Source organism: Leiobunum rupestre, chromosome 9, assembly GCF_980474605.1.
Source record: "Leiobunum rupestre chromosome 9, qqLeiRupe1.1.hap1, whole genome shotgun sequence".
NCBI classification, from domain to species: Eukaryota; Metazoa; Arthropoda; class Arachnida; order Opiliones; family Sclerosomatidae; genus Leiobunum; species Leiobunum rupestre.
The window spans coordinates 25,987,096-26,005,622 of record NC_143392.1 but is presented as its reverse complement, the minus strand read 5'-3'; the positions used below and the strand labels follow the sequence as shown (position 1 = coordinate 26,005,622).

Below are 18,527 nucleotides of genomic sequence, written 5' to 3'. Positions count from 1 at the left end.
AACTTAAACTAATTTTATCGTATTACATATTTAGTCAACAAATTATTGGTAAAACTAACAAAATAATTGAAAATTCTGAAAAATCAACGTAAAATATAATTTTTTAACCCGGAGCAACTTCGCTCGATTGATCTAAATTAGTTGTAAGTTACCGCTCACTCTGACTCCAAACGCTCCGATCCGCTCTAAAATGAGAGGAGCACGCCCATCATTGTTTTGCAGGATCAAAAACCTCCTTACCATTTGGAAAAATTATCGATCCGACGAAGTTCAAACATACGCCGCAAGTGAAATTGGCGCTGTTAATTACTTCCAAGTGAAGATGGCTAGTAATCTTCTTCGCCAGCTAAATGATGCTTGAATCCAAGGCCTATTGAATATTAAAACGCTAAATTCGGCAAAATAACTACAATATATTGAATATTAAAACAAAATTGACAGATATAAAGAGTCGCATTGTTTCTGAAAGAACTTATTTTAAAAATATTAAATAAATTATTACTGGTAATTACCGCCATCAACGAAACTTCGTAATCATAATGCCAACAAAAATAATAAAGAAACAACTAGCATGTCCTTAGTAACTGAAGTATATTTCTTCGTCTATGTAGTCGAAGTTTAAAGGCCGTATAATATTTGCCGGTGGCGCCATCTGTTCATCGAGAGAGTGGAGAATCTTTCGAAAATCTATGGCGTCCGAAAGAGCGATTTTAATCTAAGCGTGAAAAGAAGCAACAGCCTCCCGTTCCCTTCAGAAGGCAGTAACGCGCAGTTGGGCCGACGGGAGGCGGACAGCGCAGGCGCGATGGCTTCTCCTTCCCCGCCATTTCGCTTCCATTTTCTCGTTCTCTTCAACGAGCCGGCGCTCCGCAGCTATCTCCGCTTCTCCAGGGAGAGGCGACCGCAGCGCCGATCTAGCCTCTAACGGGAATAAAGAGCCCTACGTCGGGAGGCGCAACGATCGACGTTTTTCCACCTAACCGCGGATCGTTAGTCGGAAAAACAGCGTCTACCCGGAACGAGTGTTTTAAAATAGAACGTTTTGTTTTAAGTCGGAAGATCGGCGCTTATTAAAATCGCGAGTGCGAAGCCTTTTCGAGCAGAGTTGAAGCGGGGAAACCCTTCGAAGCTCAGCTCGTCGAAATTGGATCGTCGCTTTCGTTAAAAATACGGTTCGCGGCTCAAACTGTTTCTCCACTGGCGGCGGTCTCAGCTACTCCGTTCAGTCCGCGTGTTTCTCCGTCTCTCAGTTCACGGTTGGTTCCGAGGCCTGGCGAAGCTTTCTAATGACACAATGCTAGCACGCCCGGGTCGGACGCCGGCTGCAGCCGCGAGCCAGGCGACAGTGGATACGTTATGGTGACGTCGATCTCGCCTGCCAACAATTCACGCGATGTTCCCGACGGGACAAGCATCGGAATTCGCGTCCAAGAAGCCACCCCTGTTCTACCTAAGGACCTCGAGTTTCTACTCCGGCCAGAGCTAGTCCACAAGAACTAGCGTTTTTTGGTTCAACGTTTCGTTCTTTTGCTTTCCTCTCTTTCCCCCTCTCCGAAAAAACCTTCGAAATAACCCCGACAATTTTTCAAACAGATTTTTGGTATTTTTGGCCTCTGAGAGGCTCAACCAAAAATCCCCCCCCCCCCTCGCGTTTTTTATTTAGACATTCTATCCAAATAAAACCACAAATCCCCCCCCCCCTCCGAACGATATAACTCCTAGAACGTTTGTTCTTTTTTTTAAAAGGGGGGAATTAAATAATTAAGAATTCATTTAAAACGTATACGAAAACGAACCTCCAAAAACTGCGCTTAAATGTTGGAAGAGATGAGCACTACTGATCCCAGTGCTAACTTGACGTCTACATTGAGTCCCGAAGATAAGTGTTTACTAGAACGCAAATGGTGGTGCTTTCTGTTATCGAGTATTTTCACCTTTCTGGCGGGACTGTTCATCATCTTGTTATGGCGGGCCTTCGCCTTTTTATGTTGCCGGGGCAAGGAGAAGAAAGCGCCCAACAAGACGCAGCAATTAGCCTTGCAACAGTCGGGTGCCGCCGCTGCGGCCGCGGCGGCGGCGGCGAATCAACAAGCGGGTGGCGTGGCACCGCCCGGAGGTGGCCCGCCGCCGCCACCCGCCAGGAACGACAAGAAGGCCGGGGAAGCTACTGAAATCGGCTTCATGACCGAAGCCAAAGACTGGGCGGGAGAACTCATTTCGGGTCAAACGACCACGGGAAGGATCCTGGTAAGTGCACCCTTCCTTCTGACTGGCCACCTCCGTTCCCGCGACCGCCCCGCGCGGTCACTTCCCTCTCCACCCCACTCTTACCACGTTTATCCTCCGTCTTCCGGTTAAGACCTTCGACAGAGAGTCACTGATTGGATGAGTCCCCTGACGCGTAAGTTCACCTCTCTTTCTAACGAACGCATGATGCACTTTTCACTTACCTTATTTACATTGTCCATCAGGCTTAATTTTGACGTTTTTTGACTACTAATTTTTAACCATTTCACCTTTTGTTTAAACATTAACAGGCCTAAATCAATTTCATTTCACTCTGTCGATCGCGCGATCATTTCGCATTTCGAGAACCTTTCCGTATCAGAAGCGAATGACAAACGACGTAAAATTAGATGAACAAATCAATGCATTCCGCGGAACCAAAATATTCTCCAGTATCAACTTAGTTGTTAGAAACGGGATTACTTAAATAGCCTTTCATTTAAGTACGCCAGGGGTAAAATTCCGTTAGAAAATACACCACAGTAACCAACCGATATTTGTACCGCGTGCAAACACAATAACCAAAACGACAATTCACACAAAGGGTCATACTATAATTTTTATTAAACATATACAGCAAATAGCAAAATTTATTAATTTTTTAATTAATTCGCGAATAAACGGTCAATGGTCTGTCTTTTGAAGCTTCTTTCACTCGGGCTTTCCTCTTCGTGGAAGGGTGAGTCCGATGTAAAGGTTTTATCCGAGATAACAGTTTCCGTTTTCAACCACATTTCCGTCTCAAAGGAAACGCGCAGCCGTTAAGTGATTTTCGACAACTTCGTAAATAAAACACACCCATTGAAAATATAGCGGATAAATGCCACCTGGACCGATTTATAGTCACTGGGTACTCAAGGCGTAGAAACAACACGCATAAGGTTTCTATAGATAATACTTAAGTAATTCTATAGATAATTTTCAATGCAAATATCTTTAGAAAAATTGCGCTGCGATAAATATTCCGTGCTTATTTAAATTAAAACAAAATGTCCTTGTCGTATGCTATAGATATTAATTTAGAAAACCTTTAGATAATGTTTTTCCAAAGACCTTTCGTTCTTTAGACAATACCTTAGTTATTCTAAAGATAGTATATTTGCTCTGTACGAATTTTAAAGCAAATATCTTTAGAAAAATGACCCTCCGAAAAATATAATGTTCTTATTTTGTGAAGATTATCTATGGACAAAAATAAATAATATCCTTGGAGTATGCTATGGAGATTGATAGCGAAAACCTTTAGATAATGTCTTTCAAAAGACTTTTCTTACTATAGATAATACCTTAGCTTATTTATTTATTTGCTCTATAGGTATTCTGAAGCAACTATTTTAAGAAAATGTCCATGGTTTTCTAAAGATTTTAATAAGCAATGTTTTGTAAGGGCCAATTTATTACATAAGTAATTACCAAATACGATAAATGTTTACCCTTGATTTCCATTTTCAACAGACTAAGGTTAAATTGTCCAGCTTGTGTCCAAATGGTGCAGTTGACCCTGTCAGTGGCAATAATAAGATCGAACTAAGCTTACTATAGGAAGTAAAATCTATAAAAGTGAAGACTAAGCTAACTTCACACTATGCGATGTCTGAAAGCTAACATATCTAACTATCTTACTTCGTCAGTTATATGTAGAAATTTTTATAAACAATACCTTTGTTACCTGCTTTCGACGGTGTTAGGGTCAATGCAAATGCTACATTAATATTCTGTCTCACACTTAAAAATTTACTATCTAGTTCTATACAACTGTAAGCGGAATTCTGTTTATTTTCTATAGATATTTGGGACCAATATCATCTAGCCATGGAAAATTAAATATTTATAGACCACTAAATATTATTAAGAAAACCATAGGAGTTCTATATATTTCTGAGATTTCATAGATCTTCTACGGAAATATTTATAGAACACTCTATAGGCTATAGAAAATTTTAGATCTATTGAATTCTGTAAGAGTTAATAGCAAACCTATAAAAATTAAAGGGCATTCGATACCAAATCTTAGACTTTCTATAAGATTTCATAGAAAGTACACAGAAATTTTAAAGATTGTATAGAAAACCTTAGGGCTTCTATATACTTCTAAGATTTTATAGAAAGACTAGAAAAATTATAGAGACTGTATATTATATAGAAACCTTAGACCTGCTATAGACTACGATAAGATTCCATAGAATGTCTATAGAAATTAAAGATATTGTATATTACGTAGAAGCTCTTACACCTTATATAATATTCCATGGAAAGCCTATAGAAATAATTACAGTATAGAATGTAGGTATTTTAGTGTTGTAAGTCGGTGAATTTTCCGCGGAAAATGACCGAGGCCTTTTTTCCGGAAACGTTTCCGTATTTTTCCGAAAAAAAAAATAAAAACACATTTTCATTCCGTGATTAGTCTAATATATTGTTTGCAAATTTAAATAAAGCGGAATTTTCGCCTCATTTTTACGAATCTAAAAGTAAAACTAAACCTCTAGGCTAGTTTAAACTGGTTAACAATGTAACACAATTAAGGTTTTGTAGTATGTTTACTGTTATTAGACATTTTATATCGATAAATAGATAAAAACCTTAAAAACCCTTAAAAAGTAATTTAAAAATTGTTTAATTTTTTTATTTTTCTGATTTTTCCGGAAAATTAACAACTCTAAGCATATGTAACATAATTACTCATAAGTATGCCACTGTACCTTTATTACATTCAAAAATCTTCACTAACGGTTTGTTTCACTACGAACCAGTAAAAAGGTGGACTATGTTAGATTTTAACCTTTTTATTAATCCTAGTAATTTTGGGAGTCGCACTATTGGCTACTAACATATTTATTTAAGCCAATGGAAAACCTCTAAATTGAGAAGGAATTTTTTGCGTCGGAATTTTAGTCAGCCCAATGTAGCTTTATTGAAATTTATAAACTCGCTCGGTTTGTGCGGATGAAGTTAAATAATGAGTAATTAAAAAAATAAAAGGTTGGGGAAAATGACCAATAAGTGATCGCTTTCCGAAAATGGAACAAGTCGTCGAAGTGGGATATTCCACCAGCGTTATTAAAACCCATATCAAGCCTAGAAGAGTTAGGCCTAGGCTCAAAAGAATACGCAAATACTCCAATCTTGTAGATGCGCCAGAAAAGCTCAACCTGAATTTCAACTATTTTTCCAATAAACCTGCTTCTTTTATTTGACAATGAAAATTTATTTTAGAACGTGAGTCTCCGAGAACTTCATTAATTTGCAAATTAATTAGATTAACAGAACTTGACACTATATTTAAGCCCCTAAGCCTTGGTTCAAACCGGTTTGTTTACTAAAATAATGGCCGTCGGTTTATCAGACGTAGAGCTAATTATACGACGGCATTATCGGCATTTGAGATTCGATGACGTCAAATATGACATCAAATATGACGTCAAATATTACGTAGGGTACGGATGACGCAATATCTGTGAAACAAACCGTTAGTGAAGAAATAGAGCTAAGGGCATACTTATGAGTAATTATGTTAAATATCCTCTTAAGGTATTTACATATCCCTTTACAGAATAAATAAAACCTTAGAGATATAGATTTTAATTGAAGGGTACGGAATATGTCAGTGAGGTCGCTGTGGTTTCCGTTGAGATGAAAATAAAATAACGGAGGGCAGCTCTTTAATGTACTCGCGGTATAGCGGGCGAAAGTCTTAAAATAAAGTCGAGAGTGTGGAGTGCGGATGCCCGCAAAAAAACGCAATTTCTGAGAAAAAATGTAAAACGAGAGAGCGAGAGGGCTAAGAACCCGGGCAATGCCGAGTTCATCTTCCTTTCTTCCCGCGCGCTCCGGCGGATCGATCCTCACTAGGAACCTGCTTCTTTTGCGTCTCGTTTCAGCCCGACGTACAAACGAGAAGCCGCGACTGTTATATCCTTATATTCGTTCTACTTTTATCTCTTCTCCCGCCAGCGCTGCCTCGTGCACTTGCGCCGCTGTGGGTTCCCCCTCTGTTTGATTAGCAACAGACTCTCGCTTTAAGTTGCCTTCTTAAAGGGATAAAGGGCGGGACAGCCATCTAGAGGCCAAAATAGGAGATTTCGAGTTTGGGGGCTCGCCTGGAAGGTAGAGTCGAACGTTCTCGCTAAACTAAATAAGATCACGCTGTCCTCTTAATGAAATAGGGAAAGGGACAGCCATCTAGCGGTTAAAATGGTCTATTCCGGGTTTGGTAAAGAGTCGCTTAGGTAGTAGATCATGCTAGCAGGCCTGGAAGGTGGAGTGTCCTCAGTAACCTCAAATAGATCTTGCTCTCACTCTTTGAATAGGGAAAAAGGGACAGCCATCTACCGGTTAAAATAGCCAATTCCTGTTTTATATACTAATCGATAACATTAAATACGTTATTAAGTTTTTCACGTATCATAATTATGACATGTAATTGTAGCAACGCTAATGTTTCTTCTGTTTTGGCAATGACCGCGTAAATCATTACGTGACTTAGGACTGAGAATTCATCGCGAGTTGTTACTATTCTATCTCCACCGCAAGTCTGGTTTTTACGCAGCAACTAAGCCTTATTAAAATAACTCTTACTTTAACAAAATTGTAAAACTGACTATTTAAAACCACGCGGTTGGTTTCTTAAAGGTGGTTATTATTGAATTTGAAACTTAGACTTTCGGGAATATGTTTCTTATTCAAAAGGTCAGTATAAGTTATGTATAACAGCTTGACACAGGAGCTATTAGCCGCAATCCCAGGTTCTTCCTTACGTAAATGGGTTCTTGATAAAAGTATTAAATTTAAATTATTGCAACGAATGATGGGTCCTTCTTCAAAATATGTCCAACTAACGCGTTGGTTGGGGTCCAACACGTTGTAGAAATGTTGTTTCCATTCACACTGAACATTTCGGTTTGTAACCCGTGATGGCGAACAATGTTTGAAAAAATTTGGCTCTGAAGTGAATAGGTCTTTAATCTTTTTGAAAAATCGAAAGTTTTGTTGCTGTCGGTATCTGGAGCATTGAAACTAATTACGGTGTCTTCTATCCCTATCTTGATTCGCGTCCAAAAACGTGAACGCTAAATGAGATATTCAGTCTTTCGGAGCCCAACTTGATATTGTGAATTTGGAGAAAACAAAGACGGCGCGTAATTATAACAGAATAGCAACCAGCTTTCTGGATTTAAGCCTACGAGGAATTCTTGGATTAAATGATCATTAATTGCGCAATTTCATAGAAGTGGTTTCTATTAGCTGTTTTCAAATTAGGAATAAGTGTTTGAAAATATTTGAATCATTGTAATTCCTGGAAACAAAATTTCGGGTTCAAAAAGTTTTGTTTTTTGGTTCATTTGGAATATATGAATGTACCTTCAAAGTGTTACTTAGGTTGCTTATTATTTTATTATGTGTTTTACATAAGTCGATCCCACCTAGTGGCGCAAAAATGGCACCTTCCTTAGTTTCTTGACTGAGGTAAATGACCTTAATCCCGTGCTAGAATTCCTAGAAAACAGTCTGTGCGCAATAAAGTTGCGTCTACTCTCGTGCCTTTAAATATTGTCGTCTGCTAAATAGTTATTCTACACGTATTTGGCAATGGCGTAAGTGTAATTACAAAATTTCGTCTGCTAGGTAGGAATTGTGTTTAATTAAATAACGTTTATTTAGTGAAAGATGAAATTTAACCTTTTAATTATCCGCAATAATGTGGTATTGCAGCACTCGCTCCGTGAAGTCATAAACAGGCTTTTTTTGATGGAGCTGACATTTACTTTGAAGCATTGGCTGCCGAAAACTTTTTATCTCTTAATGCCTTCGTACTCAGTTGGCTCTGTGTCAGTTTCGACAGGTTCGGGTTTTACGGCGTGATTGCAGTCGCGTTTTTCGGTGAAAATTTTAATTTGCGCAATCGACGTAAGTTGTAGTGGCACCGAACAAGACTTAACTCCCGTTTGACGACAAGGGATGTAAATTTTCTTTGGTTGTGACGGTGTTGGTTGCACTGGTTCTCAGAAGGGACTGTTCGAAGTGCAACTTTGGTTTCCGGGAAAACTATGAATTCGAAGTGGAACTAGAAGGAGTTGTTTCGTATCGAAGATCTTGTTGCAACTTTGGCATTCGTGGGCCTTCCCCTTCTAAGTGTTACGTGCTTTTCTGGTTTAATTTGTTATATATCTGGCCTGGTAACCGACTGATTGGATCCGAAGGGATTCTTTCCCGTGTGTCTTCTTTGGTGGCGAATTAAACGGTGCTTCAACGCGCAGGTCACATTTAAAAGGATTGTCGTTCAAGTGACTTCTTTCGTGGCGAATCAAATGACTGTAGCTTCCGCTTGTGTAACTACACTGAACGTATTGAAATGATTTGTCCTGAAAATGCGTTATCTGGTGCAAGCTGACTTGTGTCTAAGGCGGTGCCTTGGGTATTAGCCTAGCTGATTATTATTATTAATCAAAGCATCTTTATGCGCAGATGCATTGATCACAATTATGTGGTTTCTCGGCTGTGTGTATGCTAATGTGGACTATAAAATCACTTTTTTATTGGTTGCGTAGAAGCACTCTGTGCACTTAGACAAAATGAGTATCCAAGAAAAAAAAAGTTCGGTTGAAAGTCCATTTCGGATTTATGGATTGGTCTGGATAAGTCGATCAAAAATATTTGTATCGTAGTTTAATTTAACCCACTTCTAGAAAGGCCTAAGCAAAACAAAATTCCAATATTAGCAATAACGAAATATTTCTTTAAAAAGCCAACCTTTATTAAGCGAATGAAAACCTTTATGGCCTATACACGCCAACCAAAATGGCACAGCCTCTAATACACCACTTCAGTATTATGAACAGAGTAAGCGCAGTGACTGATGCGCCATTTACCAGAAAAAATAAATGTTAACAATAATAGTCAGCTAGGCTAATACCCAAGGCACAACCTGGGGCCAAAGACGGCTTTTAATACCTTTAAATCTGGTGGCCTGACTGCAATGTTGTAGTAGGGTGGTGGCAAGCCCTTCATGCCACGCGAACCAACAGCTACTAATTACACTTACTATTACCGTTAGCCTCAACATGTTTTGATGGAAAGGGGAAACCGATGAGAGAGAACTTGCAAGCTCAACACAGAAGGAGTTGTTCCGAGCTTTCACCCAGTTGCGGGGTGAAAGTGCTAACCACTTCGCCACTCCACGTCAGTATGTAGTTTCTCGCATCTCTACAAAACCTAAATAGTAAATGCTTTCAAAAAATAATCGTAGATGGCGCCACGATAAATTCTGAAGTAACGCTATCAAAATAATTCCGCGAATTCCGAAATCTAAAGAGGGCATGAACTTTGTAGCGTGTATTACACAGGCACTAGACTACGGAACGAGCCGAGTGAACTTTTACTACCCCAGAATTTTATGGCGCTTTCTGGATTCCGTGGGGCATTCCTCCTGGTTTATCACCCGCAATTAACCGTTTAACATGACTCTTCAGCATACCGGAAATAAGCAGGATACCCTCGCTACCTAGCGACGGGTCCATTCATCCATACATGTAGTCAGAGTTCCAAGCAACGAAAGGGTACATTTAAAGCTTATCGCTTAAATAGCGGGCTTTTATCGTTGGATTTTGACAGTGCGCCTTTTATATGGCAGCCTCGTAAACGGGGGGAACTCTTGAAAAATATTAAAATAATGACAAGTACATGAGAGCTATATTGGTCTGATTACGCACTGGACGCAAAGAAGGATATCAACTGTTACTGAAATAGAAAACGCATTTTTACCATTAACGTTTTCCGCTGGGATTTTCTCAAATTTAACGCGCGATTGTATTTTTAAGATCAGAAGTTTTCTAATTAATAATAATAATTATTATTATTTTAAAAATCATTGACATGAATGTATTTTTGAAAATATTCTTTAGCAATGTCTATTTAGAGCAAAATCATTAATCTTAATTTTTAATTAATAATTTAATAAAGATTACATTACTACGAATTATCAATGAATTTTTAAAGAAAAACAGGTCGAAAACTTAAAAATTACATAAAATCAACAAACAAAACCAATTAAAATCAATAAAAATAATTTATAACCTGATCGTTCTAACCTTACGCTGCTTTAATAAATACAATCAATTTTCCTTCACGAATTATTGCGTAAGTAAAAACATAACATTTATTTAAAAATCATTAAAATTGTCAGATAAGTCGACTATTTTCGGCATTATATTATTAGTGCCATCATCAAGACTAAAAATAAGATCTTTATAAATCTCAATATTTATATTACATTATTTTAAAATCGAAATACACAAATAAAACTATTAACGAGTATAAAATTACATGAAATTTTAAGATTTTCTTAAGCCTTGGCTTGGCTAAAAATTTCGAAAAGTTTTAATTTCCAAATATACAACTTTAAACAATAGATATAGATTAACAAATATTTTGATTTTAAAATATGGTAATATAAATATTGAGATTTATAAAAAAAATACTTAAGCGGTCCTACGAAGCTGCGATGCAGCCACTACCGGCCGTAGACTACGTGATTTATCACCATGGCCTATGCTGTAGACAAGGCCTGAGCAGTAGATTCGTCGTACATGCCGCTACAAAAGTCAAGTAAGTCGAGACACGTGACTATTGAAAGAAATTAAAAATGAGAATCCATGAGTGTTTTTAAATTAAGGTGACTCAGTACAAAATTTTCAATATATATTTTCACTCTATTTTTATCAATTTTCATTATTAGATTGTCATTGTTATTATGCTAGATTTCGAACTTAAAGCTGGTGTTCTCAAATAGGGGTTTTCAGACTTGCTTGACTCTTGCTCTAAGCTAGCGATGCGCACCCAGCGGGAATTTGCGTAGTATTTGAAAGACCAAATTTTTTTCGGCATGCACGGGCCTTGATTGATTACGTAGGTAGTGGATATACTGTACATTATAATTATGTTAAGCCTTATTGTATTTTGTATATTACATTATTTTGTATTATGAATTAAAATTGTTTATTGAACTCAAATCGAAACTGCTCACCAACAAGGTTGGGTAAAAATGTTCTCCAATGTAAATATGCCTTTAATTATCTCTTTTGGAAGGCCTGTTTTGACCATATAATTTCCCCCCAGAATTCCCAGTATTTATACACACCCCTTTCCGTGGAATTATCTTTTCAATTCTAATAGTTTACTTGGTCAGGTATATTGTTTTACGTTACACGAATGGTTTGAATATTTATTAGTTATAACGATTCTAACGAATGACTGCGAAGGTCATTTTTGACGCAATGAAGAAGGCATTTTTTCAAATTTCGGGGTCGGCCAGCCGATCAATGGCGTACAAGCCCGCAATGACCAGTTGCGTCTGTTGAAACTATCGATTTCATGTGCTTTTCCACTGGACAATTAGTACAAAACTCCAAGTCCACTTCGTTTTTATTCGACAAAATTCATTTGAAGTAATTTCCAACTTACTCGAAGTTAAGTAAAGTAATTTAAATCTAGGAACATAAGCGAAAATGAAATAAAATGGCTTCGATGTCACTCGGAAATTTTCCCAGCGCACGCGGAGCGCGACAAAGTCAACAAAAACAGGCCGAGTACAGTTGCCATGGCGACATGTTGATAAAACATTTATTTTTCTGAGAGGGAAAGAGTGTCAGTGTACTGTTCACTTTTACCGTCTGCCCGTACCGCGTTGTACGTACATTTACATGGAATGTTTTCGACCATTTCCCGGAACTTCTTAGCTGCCCCAAAGTACAATTTACTAAAAATCAAAATAATTACTTAAGAAGGAGAATTTTCGGAACTGTTCTGTCGTAAATTTTAATTGGAATTAAGTTTTCAAAAGGTTGATAAAATTAGCGAATAATTAGATCTACTTATTCGCTAATTTTATCAACCTTTACAATGCAGTCCATAGGTGGTTCCTTTTAACTTAACATTAAGTTCTCAGACTAAATTCTTGCTATTTTTAAGCAATCGAATAGCTGTAATTACCTTTGCAAGTGGTCAATAAAATAAGCTAAGTTTAGAATATTTTAAGCTCAGAATAACTAGAGTAAGCCGATTTAAAAATTAGCTTTAGCTATTTATCAGGGTTTATCAGCCTCGTCTGAACCGGCTGTAAGCGGATGTATATATATATATTATTAAAAAATGACCCCATCTAAGACCAAGCTAGGTCACAAGAGTTCAACCAAGGTCACAAGAGTCAGATTAAAATTGGTGTAAATTTATTGCCAAACCGCGGAAGCAAAATATATTAGTTATTAATAATAATATATTAATTAATATTTTAAGGAAACTTAATTATTAATATTCCCGTATTTTCCCGGTGAAATTGTTCAAGCAAGTTAGGGTAATAATGTATTTCATTTAACTCAATTTTAGTTTTCGTAACTCATTTCCAAGGATGATCAAGAACCAGCGAACTCACATCAAACGAATAACATTCAGCGATAAGTTTATATTTAAATAAAGTCACTTTTGAAAATTATACCTTATAGTTAAGCTTTCTATAGTCTGAGACGACAAGCAGATGTAAAAACGAAATTATGGTATACAAACTAAAAAATTATGGCATTTTTGGAAAATTTATTTCTTTAGCATTATGTATGTCTGTTTCAAGAATTTGGCGAGTTTATAAAAGTTAAAAGATAATTTTAAAAATAAACCACCAAAAATTTCCGTTGTCAACGTCCAGATTTAATTTAAACAAAGGCGACTAATATCCTTTATGGGTGGAAGATGTGTTCGAAATGTTAGTACGTTAAAAAATTATTGAAAATATGGTAAGTCCTATCAGAATTATTGAAAATATGGTAAGTCCTATCAGAATTATTGAAAATATGGTACGAACTGTTAAAATTATTGCAAAAAGGCGAGTAGGTGAGGTTAAAATTCAGAGCTCCCAGTTGGTCAGTTTTTACCGCCGATTGGGCTTCTTTAAAAGGGGAAACTCGAGCCAGAGATATTGAAGAGGATCCACTACGGGGGGATCTTGTCAAATTCCTTTCGGATATGTTCTCAATTTTTCGGTGAATTTTCCTCAGTGGGACATTTTCTTTCGCATCGACGACACCATGATGGGGGTTTCTTTGAAAATAGAGGATAGTTTAGCCATTATTATTGAAAGAGGAGGGACTTCTCCTGGAATATAATTTTTTTTACCGCGCCAGGAATGCTGAGATGCTTTTCCACCGCCAAAAACGTGCTTTGGCCCGTCGCCAACTTACCCTCGGAACTACTTTTTAGATTTTTCTCTCCCAACTAAATTTTATTTTTCCCCCTCTCTGGTGAAATAAGGTCGTATACAATCACTCTTCGCCTCGCCACATTTTTCCCCACTTCTTCTACTTGTAGAGCTTCTGCCATTGATAAATCCCCCCAAAAGAGAGTGCACCAAATGAACTGCGGCAAAAATCTTATTTGGCTCCATCAATACAATCTTTTACGTCTTTAAAAACAACTCGCGAAGAGACTGACCGTGGAAATTTATCCTACAAGTACTAGTAAAAAATCTATAATGACGTTTCCCATAAGTTCTTAGTTTTACGCAGTCTAAATATTTACTGAGAGTTAACTTTAGAATGATTACACATTTTTTGGGGACATTAAACTTACATGTAATACGTGCAATTACAATAACCATTTTACATATTTTCTATCGAACAATTTTGTAAGGGTTTATATCTAAATCTAACAACTCAATAGAAATACAATTAAAAACCCAGAATTTCTAAGTAAAAGGCTTGTAAGGGTCTAACAACTCATCATAAGGGAAAAAGACTTGGCTTTGTTCTATAGGAAACTAACACTCCGTAACCGAGGGGTAAGACAGTCTCAGATAATCTGTACACCGAGTTCCTGCATTTAGCACTGTTAAAGGTACATATTTTCAAGAGTTCGAGAGTTCCATTTAGCACTTTCAAAGGTACGGCAGTGTACACCGAGTTCGTAGAGTGTCTTACCCCTCGTCCGTAACTTGGGCTGTGGCCGCCGTGTCAGGGATAATTTTTTTTAATAGGAAAAACTATGGGTGACATTGTGTGACGTATAACTGTTAGCTCCCTATTGAGTTACAATAAAAATTTCGTAGAATTTCTACCGAACATTTTACTCAAACTAGAAAAAAAATTAAGGATTTGTAGGTTTGTTCTGTAGGATTACATTTACAATTTAAAAATAATTATAAATTAAATTTCTCAAGCTATCGAAAAAGTAAGGATTTTTAGGTTGATTCTATAAAATTAAAATTTCATAGAATTTCTATATAACATTTTTGTAAGGTTGCATGTAAATGTAACAACTCAAACTAAAGAAAAAAGGGGATTTCTAGGTTTGTTCTATACAATTACAATTTCGAAAAATTCTAAATTTGCTTTCTTAAACTAGCGAAAAACGTAAATAAATATACAATAATATAGAATTTCTATAGAACATTTTCATGAGGTGGCACCTAAATCTAACAACTCAAACTATAGAAAAAAAGGAGGAATTTATAGGTTTTTTTCTATAGATATATAATTACAGATAATACTTTCTCCATTGAGAATCACGCAATAAATCCGAAATCTAATTCTTCAATATTATAATAAAAAATATTTAATAGTTTTAAAAAATATAATCCAACCAAAACAGGAAACAGGCGTTTTGTTTGGTACCAAAAGTTAAGTGACCACGAGCTGAAAGTGATTGAATGTCCGTCCATCCCATCTCGCGCGCAACAGAAAATATTTCACCGCAATTTCCCGTCCGGAAATGAGAAAGGCTTGAAAATCTGCAGAAAGCGGAAGCTAAACCTTGTTCACATACGCGAGCAAAAAATTAGTAGGCGGGCCGTGATTAGAATGGCCTATTCCGATATAACGCTTCTTTTCCCAAATATAATACGCTACTAAAATAGGTCCCGATTTTTGTGGGAGGTATCAATTAATTATGAAAAAAGCGGTACTTCATGGCGGTACATCTACCGCAATGCTGAAATATCTTGCCGAAATACTGGTATTTTAATTATTAAAAGTATGAATCATAAACACTTAGTTTTATGTTTAATTTATGAAACAAGTTAAGCAACCTATTGAGGAATGGTACTAGAAAAAGGGCTTTCTAGTCCCACGTGTAATGGTACTATGGGAAAGGGTTTTATAGTCATTTTTCTATAAAATTCCGATTACAATTCTATATAATTTCTATAGAAATGTAGGTCATTTTTCTATAGTATTTAGATTGCAATTTTATAGAATTTCTTTAGAACTGTAGGTCATTTTTCTGTAGTATTTAGATTAAAATTCTATAGAATTTCTATAGAAATGTATGTCATATTACTATAAGATTCCGATTACATAACTTTATAATTTCTATCGAAATTTAGATAATTTTTTATAAATTTCCTATTACAATTCTAAAACGTTTCTATAGAAATGTAGCTCGTTTTATAGTATTCCGATTACAATACTAAAATGTAGGTAATTTTTCGATAGTATTCCGATTACAATTCTACAAAATTTCTATAGAAATGTAAGGGAACTATTCTATACGATCTCGATTACCATTCTATAGAAACTTTTTGTAATTGTGACTATTAATTTGAAATTTATTTTTAGTAATAAAGGGTAGTAGCAAACAAAATTAGTTTTAGGAGTATACATACAAAAACAAAAGCATTTTATTGGAAAGCGAAGTCGATAGTGCCTTCAAGCTATCGTCAAATCCCTAAAAACGTTTTTAAAAAAAAGTTACGAATTAAGAAATTTTCATGAGAGCATCGTCGAGAGTTTCGGGTGGATAATCAAATGGCAGCTGGGTGGGGCCAAGGAGGGCGGATGCACGCGACCGGGGTCGATGCGCGATCATTTTTATCCCTTAGCCCAGTGACCTTTCCCGATCGTCCGGTTGAAAGAATATTGATTTTGGGGGAATCCGCCGGTGGAATTTTCTCCTTGTCGCCTCTCTCGCCCGCCACCCGTGTCGCTAGCGTCGCTTCCAGATGTAGTTTAAATTAAGGATGAGTCCCGCAGGGCTCGTTCGAGTGTAACGCAATTTTGGGATATGAACAAGCAGCCCTTATTCCACCGACGCGGGAACAGTTTGGCCCGCAATAGAGAAGCTGGCCCGGGCCCCCGGTCGCCCCGTATTACGTCATTTCCTATAAGCGGGATTCCTCCCAGATTTAAAAAGGATTTGTATAACATTACATGTCGCTAAATATGTATAAGGTTTATCTTTAGATTTATGGCCGAACGGAAAATTAACCTTAGTTAGTATAGTCAATGTTTCTACTTGATTACGTGCCATATTAATGTTTTGCTACAGCTAAAACATTCAACTTTAAATGGTGGAAGTGATACTAATATAATAAAGCAAGGTACACGACAGTAAAAAACATAGTTTGGACAGTTGGACTTAACTAAATATAATATGTGAATTGGATATGTTATATTGATTTTGTTTACTTACTTGGATATTTTTCTCGGGGCACAATATGATATTTTTAAGGGCGCACAGATACTTTTTGAGGTGGCACGATGGGGCACTCTCAGATTTTTGTAGTTCGGTATTGACGACACGATTATCAACGGTTGCTCAACAAATTCAACGTCGCAGTGAAGCATTCAAAGAGCGTTGAGCTTGATTTTCATTTGGGTTTTGTCGTCTGTCAAATTTATATGTCACGATTCTCAACGCTGTAGTGTAAATTTATTTTACAGTCAATGTTGATTTTACGTTTACTAATTCTTAAACGTTCTTAATAATTCGAAATAATCACGAGAACTCCAAGGTTATGGTCGACCTAAGCGCGTTACCATGGCAACTAACACAGGCCAAAAGCACAAGCAAGCTGCAAATACATAACGGAGTAGTAGTACAGCAAAAACTTCAAAGAAAAAAAGGATGTTATTTTTTCTAGAGGACTGGTTTTTTAATCCAAATTGATGAATGTGTTTTCATTCTACCTCGGAGTACAAATACTCCTAGATAACTCACTTCACTGGATTCTCTTTGAAGGGCATAAATATCCTCGAATTAAAACCGATCAATTGCGAATATATTGACTTAATCATCAAACAAACCAGCGGCGTCAAAATAAACTAAAAGTTGGAGGAAATATTTTTCATTTACGAAGGATGAAACTGATCAATTCATCTTTTGAAGAGAAAAATGAAAATTTAATTCTTTTGACGCTTGATAAAAAGCGGTGCTTGGTAAACACTAACGATGGCCGCGCTGTACCTCTATATATATTCAAGGTTAGTCGTTGAACAATTTTAAAACATAAGTAATGGGATTGAAAAAAGTATGACACTTGTAGTAATATATATATACAATTTTATTTTTACGACCTATACTTAAATCTGGCAAATTATTATTGTATATTTAGTGGTCTTTGTGGGTGGTTTTTCTTATTATTTAATCAAATTTAAATTAAACCAATCAGATAATAACCATAAAATTAAAATTCCCGTTGATAAACTTCACACAAAACGCGTTTATATCTGAAAATTTAAAAGAATTGCTTCCAGATGTGAAGAGAGTATTTTAAATTTAGGTAAGCTTTGGCCTCAAACCCGAGAGGAGATAATTACCGGATAGGACTATTTCGGATTTTGGTCGAGCGTATTAAAAAATGTGTATATAAAACTTCACCTGAGTGTCATACTTACGGTTGCTACGTTACTAATGTCCAAACGATGTATAAAGAAACTTAATCAATTTCTGCGCGCCACTAACACCAAGAACGTGCGTCACACGAAATTCAACGAAAGATGCTCGATATTGGGTGTTTTCTATTTTTGGAGCTCCTCCCAAATGATGATATAGCTCTTCTTACGTCGTTAGATGAAAGGGAAGGAATTTTACAGGGGCCAAAAAAATTCTCGTCTCATATTTGTGAAACGTTCGAATGGAGTTTGATCGAGCCGCCATTTGCAATTCCTCGTTCGCTCGTCGTATAAAAAATTGTTTCGTATATTAAAGGGGCGTGGTTTTTCTTCCAGGAATCACGAGCCGAACAGCGTCCATTGAAAACTGGCTCGAGTTTGCGAAGGTATGTACATGGCTCATTTTTGAGTTGTTCATTTTCCGGAAAAAATAAATGTGGAAACGTTTCCAGGAAATTTTCCGCAAATCAGAAAAATAAAATATTGAAACATAAATTACTTTTGAAGGGTTTTTTTATTCTAGACTAGTCTAAAAGTTTAGTTTTACTTTTGGATTACAAAAAACGAGGTGAAAATGCCGCGAAATTTAAA

General features: G+C 36.6%; 1 protein-coding gene across 20 annotated transcripts in view; it reads left to right on the top strand.

Moving 5' to 3' along the window:
• Positions 1-1,012: 1,012 nt before the first annotated feature.
• The window catches only part of slo (calcium-activated potassium channel slo), a 116,082-nt gene continuing 98,567 nt past the window's right edge, over positions 1,013-18,527 (top strand). For all 20 annotated transcript variants that reach the window (XM_090157606.1, XM_090157595.1, XM_090157607.1 and 17 more), the window contains exon 1: positions 1,013-2,247. In XM_090157606.1, the coding sequence (XP_090013732.1) occupies positions 1,816-2,247 (432 nt within the window). In that variant the 5' untranslated portion in view covers positions 1,013-1,815. The remainder of the gene's footprint in view (positions 2,248-18,527) is intronic.